Below are 16,932 nucleotides of genomic sequence, written 5' to 3'. Positions count from 1 at the left end.
TATGAAAAGGGCCTGAACAGTCTTGCACACAGTAATATTTTTCGTTGTACATGCTGAAAGGGAGTGATCCAGTCTCATGCTTAGTCCCCCCACTATGCCCAACATTGTCCCATTTGCCTTTCTCTAAAATAACCTGTTGGAGGTACGGTGCAGGAGCCAATGGCTAACCTGTTTGTGTATCTGCATCTCTTTTACACCCCGTCTGTAATAAAAAATCTGAACGACTCTCAACATTAGCACCACAATGGTCTTTATGAGGCCACACCCTTGAAAATTCTCACCTGGGCAGATACATGTTGCTTCTCTGTATGACAGAATGGATCTAAGAGAAAGTAACAAAGGCAGTTTGCAGAGAGCAGAGTTGTCTAATACTTTGGGAGTGTGAGTCTGGACTCCCGTTTGCTTGGTTTTTGCCTGATGGACCCTGGGCAAATTATTCCACCTGTGTGGCCCTTGATCCCTGTTTTCCAGGCAAGCAGGGAGGGAATGACACTTCCATATCCTACAGGTTGAGATGTGAAAAATGTTTATGAAGAGCTTGGAGTTCCTCTACTGAACGTTACTACAGAGATGCATTTCCTAGAAGCAGGAGAAGGAAACGTTTAATGCATTTTAGTTTCAATATTGTATTTAAAAAAAAAAAACCTCCATTAAAAGAGCATTAAAGTTGCAAAGTCAAGAACTCAAAAGTTAGGAAATGCCAGAATTAAGGCTGCCCGTGTAGCTGACATTCAGTCCCCTTGCGTTTATGTGATATAATACACAGTCTTTCAGAGGTTTGTAACTTGGCCAAATTTGGATGGCTTTAATGGGAGCAGCAAAAGGCACATCTGTGACACTAGGATGACCTCTGCCAAGTTTCAAGTCTCTGCTCCAAGCATGGGGACACTAGAGCTTCTCAACAAAACAGTTGCAAGAATATTTTTAACATGGGCAAAACAATGTGTTTTTCCCTAGTCTGTTCTTGGATGAGGCTGAACTGTTTAAGCTGAAACTTTCCAAAAAAATTCATCTTGAGGCAGACACCCAGCTTGGAAGATCACAGACCAAATGGTTCAAGTCTGCTTAAGTTATAATCAACTGCAAACGTGGTCTCATAATAGGAACTGTGGGGCATCCTTATGTATAGGTAGAGGTGCCTGCCCTGCCTCTAATGAATGTAAATATGTAGCGCTGCAGGGCTGTCAGGTCTGAGGTCACTGGTCTGTACAGAACAAATGAGACGCGAAGGGGTCGTGTTTAGCTGAACTCTCGTGGAAGTCTTGTGTAAATGATGCTGACTTATCTGAGCCATCACCAGACCTGGAAGCAGCGAACAGATGGAATGGTCTGGGAGGAGAGGGGGAATGTCTGTGAAATGGCTTGCCAAGGACAACCAGAGTCCTTATCTGTTGAGTAAGTGATCTGTCAGAAGAGGGCGGTGCAGTGAGGTTGGCCAGCCAGTGACTTGGGGGGATGGACGTGAAGGGAGTAAACAAGGTTAATTCATGATCATCTGTCCTGTAGCGCTGCCTGGGTTTTTGCACGTGGTGACAGCCTACTTTGGCCCTTCTAGTGTAAATCCAAGCCCCAGAGGAATGTAATGCACAAGAGGAAATGATTCCCAGAAGGACTAGGTGGCCAAATGTGAGCTACTGATCTTCCTAGACCGTCATGTGAAAACAATTAGCATCCAGTCTGATGGGACAAAGAGGTCAGCTCACTGACAGCAAGGAATGGAAGGAAAAACCCTGTCCGCTCTCCTTTTTATGCCGTAATTTGAGCAGGAGCAGGAGGACTCTGAAAGACGCTCCACCTTCAGGAGAAGATGAAGAGTCTGTGACTGGGACAGTGAGGGGAACAGGAGGTCAGACATGGAACCTGTGTTTCATTTTGGCCACCCATAATATGGGGAAAGTAAAGCCTCCCACTTGTGGCACGTACCCTGAGATCTAGGGGTGGGAAAGTTCTCTGGACGGGCTAACTGCAGTTAAGATCTGAAGCTTGCACAGTTTGGTTAGAGAGTCCAAGGACCCTGAGGAACAGAACCGGTTACCCTGTCGAGGTCTGACAGCGGCACATCCCTGCTGACATGTTGGTTTTTTGAACTGTTCCATTCTGTGCTGGGATACTGTTCGCACATTTCGGTGCTGGGACCAGAGCCTGCCACAAGATGGCACCCCAGCAATGCGAAACCGCTGGGAAACCTCAGGTTGGGAGCAGTGAAGAGCATGCCTCAGAAAAGCCCAGCTATTCCCTCCTCCCCCAGCCCCCTCAACCACCTTTTATCCACACTCAATGAGTCCAAACTCTGGCTGCTGACATTGGCTTCCTCCTCACCTGTTCCAACCATGCTGCCATCCCTGAACTCCCCGCATTGATTCCTACCTCTCACCTGTAACCCCACCAGTACCCATCCGGTGGTATCCCCCACCTATGTCTTTCTTCTCGTTTCCTCTCCTGATCCCCATACCTCTCCTTCTGCCTCCCTTTCCCATTCTCATCTTCATGCTTTTTTGTCCTATTGGCTGTCTCCGAGTTTGAAATGCTTCCAGTCCCTCCTTCAGCACCCACCCCTCCAAGTGATCTCTTCTCCTTGTCCCAGGTTCCCTCCCCCGTGAACCTCTGCCCCATGTCTTGTCTCCCCTTTGATCTTGCCTTATTCTGCTTGCAAGCTCTTTACAGGGTCCATGTCTCCTCTGCGTTTGTAAAGCGCCGTGTCCGCTTAGGGGCTGTACAGAAACGGGCAATGAGGGCAGGGACTGGGAGCCTTAATCCTAGCATACGTTCATGTCTGCCACTCTCCTCACTGGAGAGGAAATGGGGATGCCCAGCCACTTTGCCTATGCCTCCTCACACTCGGAATGGGAATGTGTGACTAAGGAACTGGCCATGTGCACAATACGATGTGGCTTTATTTGTCACCAGGCCTTTCCTACACACCACACGGATTGTGCCTGGTGCTATATTGTAAACGACACCCCCAGCCCCACACCCGCAGCTGGGGGTGAAGTCGATGGGGCTCGCAGCAAGTGACAGTAGCTGGGGATCTGGTCTACTCTGTATCATGGGGAATGCGGGAAGGAGAAGGGGGCTGGCTGGATTGGAGGTGAGAGAGGCCAAAGAGTATTTTGGAAGGCAGGTGCTGCAGAGGAGAGAGCTCTTGTGTCCGGGCTGGAGCTAGGACTAAATGCAGATGTCAGGGGAACTAGCTGTGGATGGGGGTGTTGTGGCATGGCCCTAGGCAAGGAGCAGCATTCTGCTAGAGAGCTGGTAATTGGGGTTGTGTAAGGAAGGGAGTCTGTGCCTCAGCAGTGCAGTGTTCCTGCTGTGACTGCAGAGCTGTGGTCTCACTCTGATGCAGCAAGTGGCGTGGATGCGAACCAGCTTTCTCACATGCCCCCCTACCTCCTGGCAGATTCTGAGACGCCCTTGGCAGACACGGCTCTGGACCTGCTGCATCTGCTACTGATGGATCGCTGGAGCTGGCTCTGCACTGAGAACATGCAGAAGGTGCTGCACCTCCTCTTTGGGTCCCTGATCCAAAGGTAAGATCTCTGCAGCACTCCACATCCCCAGGGAGGAGAGAGCTGAGTGGGTCTCCCTTGGCACAGGCAGCCCTGGGTCGTTTCCCTTCAGAGACAGGAGGGACTGATCCATAGCACCAGGTGCCCGGCTCTTGGCACGGGAGGTTTTGTCCCTGGTGAGAAGAGCAGCATGCCCAGTGAAGGCTGCTTCTTGGCACTCCAGTGGGTGCTCTCAAAAGGACATGGATCTATTTGGGTTGGTAAGAGCAGCAGCCACCACAGTAGGAATACAAGGGAAGTTACGTTAGTGGAGGATAATCGCTACCAATCTCCCCAAGCATTAATGGATTTAGTCTCCCAGCACCCCAGGGAAGTAGGACTCCCAGCTTCCACTGACACCCAGCTCCCTCTCAGTGAGGGGCAGGTCACAGCTCTGCCTTGTCTGATGTTCCAAAAAGAAATGCACGCACTGTCCCTGAGCAGGATGTGTTTGTAAACCTCCTTCCTGCAATGCCGCATGTGCGTGGCAGGTTCAGGATGTGCCAAACCTTCCCTAGTCTGGCTGGCTTAGAGCCCCGTCCTCGGCTGGCGTACACATTGAGTGAGTGCTCACTTTTCTTGTGAGCTTAAAACATGGCTTCTGCTGTGTGAGCTGGGAAAAGGAGGGTCATTTGCTTGGCTATTAGCTTGGTTATGTGGAGTATCTCTTCTCGTACCATCTTCCTTTCCCAGGAGGGGATGCCTAGGGCCAAATCCTCAGCTGATGTCAATCAGTTAATGCAGCTGCACTGATTTACACCAGCTGAGGATCTGATCTTTGGAGGTAAACGGCAAAGCTTTTCTAAAGAGCCAAAGCTCAGAGCCTGGAAGCATTTCCTCTTGTGCAACAGATGTTCCTCAAGGACCATGTCAGGTAAGTTTGTCAAAGCCCTTTCAGGCTGGAGATTCTAACAGCCACTGGAAAGTTGGCTCCTTTTCGGGGAAAGGGGAGAAATGCTACAGCTTCTCCACAGTGGGCTTTTCTAGCTGAGCAATGAGCTGGAACCTGATCCCTGTGTGTATGAGCACAGAGGCACCAGGTCCTGACACTGCACATTATCACCTCCTACTACGCTGCGTCCCAGTTACCCACGGAGCCTGCAGTGCCTACTCCTTTTCTACTAGAGAAGTGTTCACACGCTAAGCACCCGACTGGCTCTGTGACTCGTGCCTAAACTGGGGATCTCTGGAAATACCCTGAGCAGAGCTGTGTTAGGAGGGCTGCGTGTGCAGCCCCTCCATGCAGTCTGTGTTAGAGATTCGGGGTCAGACAAACCTAATGTCTCCATGGGCCTTTGCCTAGTGCCAACGGCCTGTTTTAGTGCCCAGATTAGAGTGTTCTGTGATGTTTTCCCCTGGAAACAGAACTAAAGCAGAGCTTCCAGTCCAAAGCTCGGCACCCTTTAATTGTAGGGTGAAGAAGGAGGGTTTTGAGTTAGAACCCACAGATCTGAACCCCTATCCTCTGCAGTTTGTATCTGGATCAGATCCAAAACTAGGAGGGGCCTATACTTCCCATCCATGTCTGATGCGACCCAGAAGGCTGGCGTGGGTTGGAGTTTTGCAAGGTCAGCTGATCTGTTACCAGGATACTGATGCTATCGATTAATTGCTCGGGCTTCTCTCTCCTTTGCTGTTCTGGTTGACATAATGGGCACCACGAGCAATTGAACGGGGCCTTTTGGCACTGTTCAGCTCTGGTGTGGGATGAGAGCTGGGGTAGAGTCAGAGGAGGAGTGTGGATGCTCTGCTGTGGGAGGTCAGCTCTGGGGTTTCTGCGGGAGCAGCGCTAGTTGCTTGGTGGCTTTGGCTGTGATGGAGTGCTGTGGTGGGGATCTCCATTTCTCTGCGTTCTTGGCATTGCTACCTGCCGCAGAGCTGACAGCAGCCTCCTGTGGACGGTAGTGTGATATGCCCAGGTATACCTGCATTAGCTCTCAGCTAGCTAGCACAGCTCAAAATAGTGGTGAAGACGTGATGGTGCAGACCCTGGCATGGCCTGTACAAGCCCGCCCAGAAGCCTGGGTATGTATGGATGTTGCTGACCCGCATCGGTGTCCATGTGGTTGCATCTTCACTGCTATTTTTATCCACATTCACTAGAGCAAAGCTAGTGTGGGTATGCAGACACGAGCTGCATCGCTAAATTGCAGTGTAGGTGTGCTAGCCACGCCTACTCATTATGGCACTCTGTCCCCCTCTGGTGGCTGGACCACATGTAGAGCTTCGACTAACCAACGTGGGTCTTGTCTCTCGGGCTGTAGAAGCTCAGGGTTTAAGACCCAGGTTGGGTCCCTGATGACAACGATTCAGTAGTTTTGTGTTACATGGACTCGAGTTGGAAGCATTTCACCAGTCTTGTACCCCTAACTTGATTGAACAGGTCAAACCTAAATACAACTGCAGCCTTGACATCCTGACTCTGGTGCAGACTGCTGCTGGGTAGCCCTAAGTGGGAGGAGAAGATGCTAGATGCTGTTTCTGTGGCATGAACATTTCGATCCTTGGCAGCCCCTTTCTCTGCTAGTGTAGACCAAGCACAGGGATACTCTTAGCAGATTAATGCTCCATATAGTCTGGCATCCTGTTTCCAACAGTGACCAGTATGAGCTACTCGAGAGGAAGGTGCATGTACCTTTTTCTAGGCAGTTATGGAATAACCTCTCCATGGGGGTGAGGGGGGATAACTTCCTTCCTGACCCTTATTAGTTGGTTTATGCCCTGAAGCATGAAGATTTATATAGAGTCAGATGTACAGCCTGTTCTGCTGCTTCTGATGCCCCCAGAGGGTTCCTTTCCTGCTTCACAAGATTCCCCATTGGGATGTTAGCGCTTGAGAGGGTGTTGGTGGGCGCTGCTGCTTCAGAATTGCCTCCACTGCTGTACACTCCTCTTGCAGCTCTTGTATGGTGAGGAACATGCTGTTCCTGGTGTCTTGATGCAAATACCCACATGGGCATTCCAGCTTCTCTCCAGCAAGTACTAGAATTCCTCCTTTGCAGAAGCCATGCAGCTGAATGATCCAGATGCAACAGGTCAGATCCCCCTGCCTGGTGCAATAGTATTGAAATCAATGGAATTGCACTAGGGATGCCTTTAACCCCCTCTTTACACCCACATTCTTCTATCCTTTGTTGACTTGCAGCAGTTTCTCATTCCTCCCCGGTTCCCTCTCTCTCTCTTGGTCTGTTCCCTGGCACCAATCCTCCAGTTTACACCTGAAATTTCAACAAGTGTCCTCTGCCAGATGCTGTTGCTAACTAGTAATGATTCCCCTCCTTCCCCCCAGCAAAATATCCCACCCCACTCTTCGTTCCCTCCTCTCCCTGGCTGGAATAGTTGTAGCTGGAGCCAGGGACCATAAATCTCCCCTGATTGTCAGTTTCATGGCAACAGGAGGCTGGAGGAGAAAAGCTGGATGACCGAAAAAGGTATTGTTAAGTAAAAGGGATCACAGGCGTGCATGTCTGCAGCGGTGCTGAGTGCATCCAATTGTGTAACATGGAGTGGTCCTTTTTTGGAGCCGCAGGGAGAAGCAGGGTGGGGGTGGGGGGCAGCTGGGAGTTGAGACAACCCTGAGCCAAGAAAAGATTCCAGTTTGTACAGCCCTCTCGGCTTGCGTCTGTAAACAAACCCTCAGCCCCACTCCAAATCCGTGCCCCTCATTTATTAAACTGTCTCTTTTCTCCCTTGGATCAGCAAAAAATGTTACTAGCCCTAGGGGAGGAAACAGGGCGGTGGTCCTCCCTATCGAGGTGAATTCAGAGTCTGCATAGGGGCCTGTCTGCAAACGGAGATGGGGCTATTCTTGGCTTCTGAGGTATCGCTACAGGAACTAGAAACGTTTAGACAGTCCAAGTCCCTTTTTGAGTGGGTGAGTCAGTGCAGCAATATAAATACAGGCCGAACACACAGTGGCTGCCTCTCCTCGTTCTGCCCTCAAGCTGTCCCCTTTGGCAGCAGTTGCCACTGTATCAAAGGGACAGCCGCAACAGTGATGGGCACAGTGAGACAGCCTAGATCTAGGGCACTCTCAGGGCTCCATCTTACGTTCTTAGCCAGTGAGAGAAGAGATGGGAGAGCCTGGCTTCAGGTCTCTCAGAACCAAGTGCCCATACATGTGCCCTGAGCTCGAGAGCCAGCTCCACTGGGCATCCAGGAACAGAGCCACCTTTGGGTGGCAGAAGATTAAAACAAATGAATCAAACAGGCAAAGTGTGTGTGGGAGGGAGGTGTTTGTGGAACCTTTTGAAGACCAGGGCGTGGTGGAAGCTTGGCTTGGCCTGGCCTGATCTGGCCACCATCAAGGCCTAACCTGGTACAAGCCCCTTGCTGAGGCAATGGTGGTTCCTGCAAATGAGCCACTTAAATAGATTTCCTGGTTCATTTATACTTAGGCTTCAATGAGGGGCACTTCATGCTAGTAGTGATCGGTTCTGGGCTGTGGGCATCTGCCTCAGGGCGCTGGCTAGTGGCCATGAATGTTTGAGACTCACCATCTCACGTCCTACAGAACAGCCACTGGGAGTGAGCTCCAGTCATCTCCAACCTGACTCTCTTCACCTCCCTCTGATAAAGTCTCTGCTTCGCCTCTAAAAATGCCCCTGCTCTCTGCCTGTGGAGTTTGCTGGCATTACCTCTTGTGTTTCCCTGGCTCCGCAGTGCTGTGATGATCAGGGGAGGCTGAAAGATTCTCTGTGGCGGTGAAGGTGGCCCAGGTATAAAACGTGTTGCGATTAGCCATAACAAGAGCCTGGTGCTCACGTGAAAGAGGTGTGGCATGTGGCTGTACAAGAGATCATGCAGTGTGGGTGTGGCAGGGGCTGCCGGCGTGGGTGCAACAAGCATGTGTGGTCAGAGCAGTGGGTTTCAGATGCAAGAGTAATGGGCTCCTAGCATGGGTGCCACAGGACCAATAAAGGGTGCGGTAGGCCTGTGGTCCAGGACAAATAGGGCTGCAGCGTGGTTATTGGGGTGGATGTGATTGGTGCAGCAGGCCTGTGCCGTGTGCTCCCAGCGTGCAGAGTTCATGTGTGCTGATTGTACCGCTGTATCTGTAGTGTGCAGACTGTTTGTGTGTGACTGCAATGGCAAAAAGGATATGGGTGGAGGGAGCAGAAACCCTAGAGCAGTGCCCTTTAACCCTGCTGATGAAGCTAGAGAATCCTGAAAGCTGGTGGCCACCTACGATAGGTTCTAATGGAGCCAAGACTGCCTGAATTCTGATGGCCCATGAGCTATGTCCCATTGCCAGTAGCGCAGGTATCAGGAAGCCCCGATGACTAGGTCAATAAGTCAGTACTCGCTGGCTGTTCTGTGTCGTGTCCCATGGCCAGTTCCTTGGTCAGTTTGCTCAGCTCCTCACCAGCCACCACTGCAGCCCCTTGTATTGGGTCAGTGAGATTCCTGCCGTCTCTCTTGATACTACCACAGGGTGTCGGGTGGCCACAAGCACTCCTGCTGCTGTGATAATTTTAACCATCTGGGAATTTTTTGCTCAGATTTTTCCCTCTCTGGTGGGTTTGCTCCTTTCAGCCCGAGCGGGAGAAGTGCTCGCTTTCTCTTGCAGAGCATGTCTACTTCCAAGTAGATGACTCTGGGTGAGGATGGGGATCTAGACATGAAGTGAAATCTGGACAGATTCAACTCCATTCTCAAGGCGAGCCTAAACCTCTGACTGCCACAAGCTGGGAGGGGAAGACGGGTCAATCTCTCTGTAATTGCCCTCTTCTGCACACTCCACCTGAAGCTCTGGTCCTCGCCACTGTCTGAAGACAGGATGCTGGGCTAGATGGACCATTGGTCTGACCCAGTCTGGCCATTCTTATGTTCCAAGACTCTGGATCTAAACACCCCCAGTTTTGGGAGAACTCTGGATCCAGATCTGAACATTCTCCACTGCCCTGTATCTCTAGCACGTTTTTTGTTTTTGCAATAAGCTGTTCTAGTAAGTCGTTCCCCACCCCTTCCTGAACATCAAGAGAGGCGTGCATTTTATACGACCCACTAATCCAAAGATAAGAGATTGTGTCTCATCACATCCTGGCTGTCTGCACTTGGTAACAGGAGCAGAGCTGCCATGCTGAGGCTCGGAAGTGCATGTGTATATAAGGGAAGCGTGGGCATATGCTGTCAGCTTTGATGGTGTCAGGTTCCACGTGGCTTTATAGGGGGCATGGAGCAGGAGTTAAAATAAATGAAAAGCATCCCTGGCTTGGATCAGCATCTCCTGTCCTGATTCTCCCTTGGTCATATGCTCGCATGGCTCTTCCAGATCTCTCCCCTGGCCTTTGTTCCCCTCCTTCAGCACCTTTATAGTGTGTGCTGGATGCAAAGGGACCACCTTGCCATCGCTGGGGATCAACATCCCCTGTTTGTCCATAGCGGAGGAGCAGAGCAAGTGAAAAATGAGCTGTGCTAGGAGCTAGCCTAGCTAGATCGTTGACGAGTGGGACCAGCCAGATGGTCTTTAAACCTCATGCAGACCTGCACTGGAAATCAAGGTTCAAGCAAGAGGCTGACTCAGGGAAAGGGTCTGGGTTCACCAGCACTGAAATCTTCCGAGCTGCCCCAGTGATGTTTAGGCTCTGAGTGGCAGGAATCTCATGAGATCGCTGCCCTTGCCAACTTTCCACCATTTTGAATGTTGGCAGCCTCGTGGGCTCGGTTATTCTGTTGTGGATTCTATCCATCGCTGGTTCTTCCAAAATTCCAGCTGGCCTCTGAGCCAGGATTGGGAAACAGGGTCCTTGTGGGGTTGGATCCATCCTAGAACCAGACCTTAAGGGAGACTGCAAACCATCTGTTTGAGTCCAGGCCAGGTGGATGGTGACAAAAAGCTGTTGCCATCTGATGGCTTTTTGGATAAACTTCTATGAAACGAGTTTGACAGGTATCAGTTTGGATCTCAGCCATCTCTGTAGAGGGGTGAGAGAGTTGAATGGCCCCTCTTATCCCGGGAGGTGGTGGGAGCCAAGGGGCATTGGTGATGGATGGAGGAAGACTGTTTTGCTACTGTCTGGGTGGTCCCTGTTGTATGGATAGATGGAGGGCATTGACACACAACTTTTTTTTTTTTTTGCTATTGAAAAGTGCAAGAGAGAAACCCCCAGGACATGCACACACATGTGTGAGCTGTAATCCTGTCACAATATATATCCCTATTCTTTTTCTGAGTGGGGGTGACATAATTTCTAGCTAGTAGTGAGTTTGCCCAGTTATAGGTTTGTTTCTTGGCTTCAGGTTTGTTCTTTAGATGCCACCTCTCTTGCTTTGGCAGGGTGAAGAGGGGTCACTGGCTGTGCATTTCTCACTCTGGGCATAAGGGGGAGCTGCCAGCCAACCTGTGATTCTCTCCGGGTGGTTAAAATTTGGAAGGACCTGGCAGCTGTGCAGCTGAGGGTCTCTTGTCGCTAGAAGGGGCTGTAGCTGGGATGGTGCTGAAGGAGCATGCCCCATGCTGATCAAGGCTGGGTGGGTACATAGAGGTGACAGCTGAGAATGAATGGAATAAGAAGAGAACCAGGCTGCGTGGACGCTGAGCAAAGGGATGGTTAGATTCACTCTAATGGGGTCCCAGATCCCAACACCCTAGACTTTCTGCAGGAGTTTGGGTCCAAACTTTGTAATTTGGGCCAGCTCCCTGTTGATATAATGGATTCCTGGAAGTACACTGCTTCAGGGTCAAAAGAGCCACACAACACTCGCTCAGAAAAACATTCTCTTGATCCAGATGTACGATGCCAACTGGCACCAATGGGTATTAAACAAGACCTACCTAGAGAGTTAGTAGCCCAGGGGTGGAGGGGAAGCATTGCCCACTTCTTACGGCTGAGGCCTGTGCCCTCCCCCTTCTCTGTGTAATGCAGCTCAGTTGTATCAGAGCCTTGCCCTTGTCTCACTGGCCTGCTGCTTTCTGTCTCTGATGTGGCCTGGGATATGATGAGTGACCAGTGATTTAAAGTCACCATCCTCGCCTATAATTGTCCAGGTTGAGGGGTGGGGGCTGAATCAGTGTATGGGGTCAGATGTTGATTTGTGGAAGGTAGGAGAAGAATTAAATAAAGAGCTGGAGTGAGAGAAAAACACACACTTGGATTGCTGATCTTTGGAGTGACAGATCTGTTAGAGATACCTGGGCTATTGAATGTAGCACCAAGATGAGGCCTGTGGTTGTTTGAGGGTGGATGAACAGTCTGAGGCCATGTGGCTGGTAACAGGTGAAGCGCTGCTTTGATGATGCTGTCGTGTCTCTATCTCTACCCTCCTGTGAGCTGGAGGAAGTTTAACTTAACACCATTCTACCCTTAAATCTCCTTATTTCACCCATGGAAGTTAGAGAGGGAATCCAGCCTATTGCTGTCGGCCGTCTTAGCCATTCTCTTTAGCCAGATCGATATTATACCTTATACTCTATTCTCTAGTATTTTGTCCAGTGCTAAATCTCCCAAATAATGGGATGGATCCTGCTTTCTGTCGGGGAAACTAATCAGAGTCTTCCTCCATCCCCATGTCCAGATGCTGTTCACTGGTTGAGTCTCCCCTTATTACTCCTAATTTTACCCCGTTGGGTCACCCTAGACCAGTCCCCTCTCTCCTTAGTGCTAGTGACACCCACAAACGTGCATGGTGTGTCCTCCCCAATCCAGAGATGCGATAGGGGTACCCAGACACAAAGCCTGGCCCTTTAGCTCAAGCTGTAGAGACTCATGCTTTGAGTCCAAGATCTTTCTTGTGTTATGCACCCTGGGCCAAATTCTGCCCTTCCTCCTGCTGATCTCAGTAGGGTGTAAGTGCCGGGAACCAGGCCCCACCTGTGTGTCACCACTGCCCTCTGCTGGCTAGAAAGCCTGCATGTGCACATAGCCACATTCCCTTCCAATGGTGTGAGGTCTGGAGAGGTTAAAAACTTGGCCTTTAGTGCTGCTCATGAAAACGCTGCCTTAGGTTGGACAGTGAAGGCATGTGGCTCTGGAGCGGGGGGTCCTGAGCTCTGTCCCTGCAGATGGCCATGAAGCTATAACAGTTGATGTAACCAAGGATGAAGCTTCTGTCCTTCAGTTGTTTTTCTTCCTAGCAGTGCCCTTAAAATAATTTGCTTTGGGGAAATCTTCCTCCCTGTCACAAAGCTTCCTATGTTCTAGCACTCCATTGCTGCCCTCCCCAACTTAAATATTAACCCTTCCCACCCCCAAACCCACACGCACCCAAGTAACCTGCCTCACATGGCTTTTCCTTCTCACTGAGCAGGGTTTCTCTGGGCCACCAGTGGTAGCTGTAGCGTCTTGGGACCCTGCCCAGTTCCAGGTTATTCCAGCTTTTATTATTATTCTTTCAAATGGTGACCTGAGGGCTCATTGTACCTGCAGCCTGGGATGAACATGTGGCTGGGGGGAGTAGGAATTCCCCGCCTCGCCCCTGCAACCTGCGTAGAGGCCTTGCCCTTGGGCTGTCCATTCCCACCCAGGCTCTGTTCCATTCCCTTCCTGGCCCTCCGACCAGCCTTGGAGCTGACCACAATGGAGGTCGCTCCCCACTGAGGTAAAGTCACCACGAAGAATGAGGCCCCTGGTTGCCAAGACAACCATTAAATTGCCATCACCTCCCTGGCCCGTCTACCCCATCAGGTTTCACCTCTGTGCCTCATCTCAGATTGGGTTTTTAGCTCAGCTGGGTGGCCAGTTTAATTAGCCCTCCCCTCGGGGGCTCTGCATTGGGAAAGCCGGCACCCCAGTACTGCTCGAATGAGAACGGGGCCAGGCAGCTGTTCACACGAGAGCGGGTAAAACTGGTGGGAGGGGAGGAGAGGATGCACCACTAAAATAGGCCAGGCAAAGCAGCAGGGAGTTGTATCCACACAGCACCTTTGTTCCTATCATAACCAGGTGCCTGTCAAGCTTGCATATCCACACCTCCCTCTGTACTGGTACTTTCTGGGAAAATCTGGACAGCTGTCCCACAGTGCCTCAGCAGGGGATAGAGCCTGGAGGGCCACACTGAGTGCCCCAGGGGGGCAGTGAGTCCTGGGATGTCCCACTACCCAAGGGGAGCCCGTTGACACTGCAAATCATCCCATGTGTGTTACTGGACGACAGCCCTGTGCCAGGGTGGGCCACTGATGAGGGTGAGCGTCCACCCTGCGAAATAGAGCTGTGCAGAACACCAGCCATAGCAGCTGCTGAGTTGTGCTAACTCCAGCTGTGCCGTTCCCTTCCCCAGGCCAGCCAACATGAGCCTCTTCCTCATCCCATTCCCTCATGGTGGTCTTCTCATCTTGGTAACCAACAGGGGGCAGTGGTTAGTGCACTGACCTGGGACTTCAATTCCCTGCTCCCTCCACCCCCCCGCCCCCCGACAAGACTCCCTGCATGACCTTGGGCAAGGTACTTAGCCTCTCTGTGCCACAGCTCCCCAGCTGTACGACGGGGATAATAGCACTGAGCTGTCTCCCTGGGGGGTTGTGAGGATAGGTACATTAAAGATGGAGAGGCACTCAGATACTGTGGTGATGGAGGAGTGGTGGGGATTATGTAAGTAATCTATCTAGATAGAGGAGAGCAGTGCTGGATGGTCTGTACTGGTCCCTGGATGGGAGAGGAGGTGCTGCAGTATGTGGGCTCAGTGGGAAGCTTTCTTTTCTCCTGTGTGGGCTGGTGATGAGCCTTCTGACACCGGGGGCCATGTGAGGGCTTTTTGTGAGCAACTCAGGCTGTTCTGGGTTGGCTCAGTGACTGTCCACACCCATCCCTCTGCATCTGGGATAGGACCCAGCCTCAGTCCGTCTAAATCAAAGCGCTATCCAGCTCCCCTGTGCCATGTTTGAGCTTCAGTCAGACTCCAGCCTGGTTTTGAGCCAACCTGGGATCAGCCTGTGGTCTTGTGCTAAAATCTTGGGACTTTCCCAGTTTCCTGCTGTAACCACTAGAAACTCTGCCTCCTTCTACATGACCCACTGAGAGCTCGGACATCACTATGGCTACATAACGTCTTAAGCATGGTATTATAATAGCTCTTCTGGCTTAGGGACATAGGTGGGTATAAGGTGTGAGATCTCCCAAACCATTAGGGCCAGGAAGCATTGCTGCATGCCGCTGGCAATGAAAATCTCAGCCCCAACTTGTCTCAGTGGAGAATGCTGCAGGTCAGGAATGAGGTGCATCAGCAGAGCCGTGAGTGGGTTCAGGGCTGGACCCGCAAAGGGTGCCACTGGTAAGAATTGAGGCTAGTGGCCAGAGCTGTGAGGTGGCCTGCAGAACTAGAGCCATTAAACTTCAAGTCGCTGCAATCAAAAGGACCTCATCGCTTATTCTGATATCAAAGCCTCTTTGCTGATAGTCCTCCCCTCGTTCGGTGGGGAACATGGCATGCAGCTGTGGTGATCTCCTGAGGTGATTAGGGACTGGCTGTCCCTTGGACGGCCGCTTGGGCTCTCTCGACTTGGTGTGCTCACCGGGGTTGCTGTATCTTCTCCCTGCCCCCTTGGCTTTGGGAACTGGGGCTGGAGTGGGTTGATGTCAGTATAGCCATCCTGGGCACCTCTGAAAATATGAGTGTGATTCAAGGAGCTCATAACTTTGGGGGTTTGTTTTGTTTTTCAGTCTCTCTCGCTAGCTCTTTCTGCCAGCACAGCTGATGAAAACAAATCACTTGGCAGCCTCCTTGCTCCACTTGACTTTATACAGGACCACAGATGCACAGCATTGCTTGACCATCTCAAACACCTGGCACAAACCTGCTTGCTCACACTGCCAGGCTTTTTGGATGGGCCTAAATTCTTGGAGCACCTGCACTTTGTAGCTCCTTGAAGGCTGGGAACAGATGGCCTGAGGCAGGTGATTCAGCAGCTTGTCTGCCAGAGCCATCTGGAACACAGGGAAAGAGAGCAGAAGGGAATATCCAGTTGTGGAGACTGCAGCGTAGGCCTCTGCAAGGATCCCTGCCTGCCCTCCTCAGATGAGACGCAAAACCAAGGTGCTTCCCCGTTATGACCATTTAAGACCCTGCGGCATTTTTAGAGGGTTTTGTCCTGGCTTCTGTCCTGCCCATATTGCTAGATGGGTAAGTAACATTCCTCCCGCCTTTGAAGCGACTGGAGACGTTTGTCACTGCCTGACCTAAAAGCTGATGATGTTTGCTCTGATGGCACAGAACAGCTTCCGTGTCCCACCGCAGAGAGGCCTGTGTGATAGAGGGCAAGTGATTTCCCCCACTTCCCTTGCACCACACCCAAGAGCTGCTAGGGGAAGGCATTGCCTCTATTATAATTGTCTCCCTTCTGGTGAGGAGAATGGGAACACAGGCTCTTGGGTTCTCTTCCTGCTTCTCTTCTGCAGCCTGAGACAAGACACTGTCATGAGTCAGAAAAAAAGATGCAACTCGCATTTCCCCCCCTCCCTCCCAAGGTGAATGCTACTGATGGCTAGTGGCTGAAACCCATGAAAACTGATCAGGTGAAAGCCTTGATTCAGACTGATGCCATTCCTGCAAAGCCAAGCCACTGGGAAACCTGAATTGAGGTTGGAACTGGTGGGACTGAGGCACTGAGCAGTGCCACTAGCAGGCTGCTGGCTATGGCATCTCTTCCCAACACCAGAGACCGGGGTGAACCTGAGTCTTGCTGCCTTTAGGATGTAACGCAAGCGATCCAAGTGACTGCACAATTCTTTTCACAATAAAGACACTTTCAGCCACTCTTTCCCCGTGAAAGAAGCAAGAACTTCCCTGCTTCAAAAGCTGCACAACTACTTGCGCCTGTGTTGCTTTTCCTAACTCGTGTGTGTGGCCCCAGGATGCACAGCGCTGGGTGCCCTGAATAGATTCAGTTGGCTACTCCCTGTTCTGAGAGGAACCATCTCCCTAAGACAGCGCTGGCTCTGTAATTGTTTTGGGAGGACTTAACAGGACACTAGCTCCCAGTCAGCTGCAGTTCCTTGGACCATGGCTGGTTATCACAGCCAGGCTCTCATCACTGCTAAACTAGAGGTAACACTTTGGATTTAGTTGGGGATTGGTCCTGCTTTGAGCAGGGGATTGGACTAAATGACCTCCTGAGGGGACTTCCAACCCTGATATTCTATGATTCTACTTAGCATGAAAACAGCTCCCTCGCTATCCTTCCCCAGCCAGCAGGGATGCAAATAGAGCCCAGTTTACTGGTGTTACAGTCTGACTTGGTTACTCCCACTGGCCATTCCGCAGTGAGTAGGAGCTAGAGGCATTTATCCATGCTCACATAAGCAATCGATGCTACTGCAACCTGTTTGTGGAAGGATGGTGTCGCGTGGAGAGGAGAGTGCTGAGGAGGACTCCAGACAACAGCTCCGCAGAGGCCTGTCTCCTAGTTTTGTGTCTCGCTCCGTACAGCGTGTTGAAATCCCATCAAATTGAA

At 51.2% G+C, this 16,932-nt stretch overlaps 1 protein-coding gene across 4 annotated transcripts in view; it reads left to right on the top strand.

Annotated features, from left to right (window-relative positions):
• SNX19 (sorting nexin 19) overlaps positions 1-16,932 on the top strand; it is a 55,001-nt gene that overhangs the window by 13,357 nt on the left and 24,712 nt on the right. For 3 of the 4 annotated variants that reach the window (XR_012657194.1, XM_032802393.2, XM_075073467.1), the window contains one exon: positions 3,398-3,527. Coding sequence is in view for 3 of the 4 variants with exons in the window: in XM_032802393.2 (XP_032658284.1) it covers positions 3,398-3,527 (130 nt within the window). In the remaining variant the exon portion in view is untranslated. Of the gene's footprint in view, positions 1-3,397; positions 3,528-13,763; positions 13,904-16,932 lie in introns of those variants that run through there. The other variant, XM_032802394.2, reaches the window with a different exon arrangement.

The sequence above is a fragment of the Chelonoidis abingdonii genome, chromosome 18, assembly GCF_003597395.2.
Source record: "Chelonoidis abingdonii isolate Lonesome George chromosome 18, CheloAbing_2.0, whole genome shotgun sequence".
NCBI lineage: Eukaryota > Metazoa > Chordata > Testudines > Testudinidae > Chelonoidis > Chelonoidis abingdonii.
The sequence above is the reverse complement of the archived record's forward strand: the minus strand, read 5'-3'. Positions and strand labels throughout refer to the sequence as shown.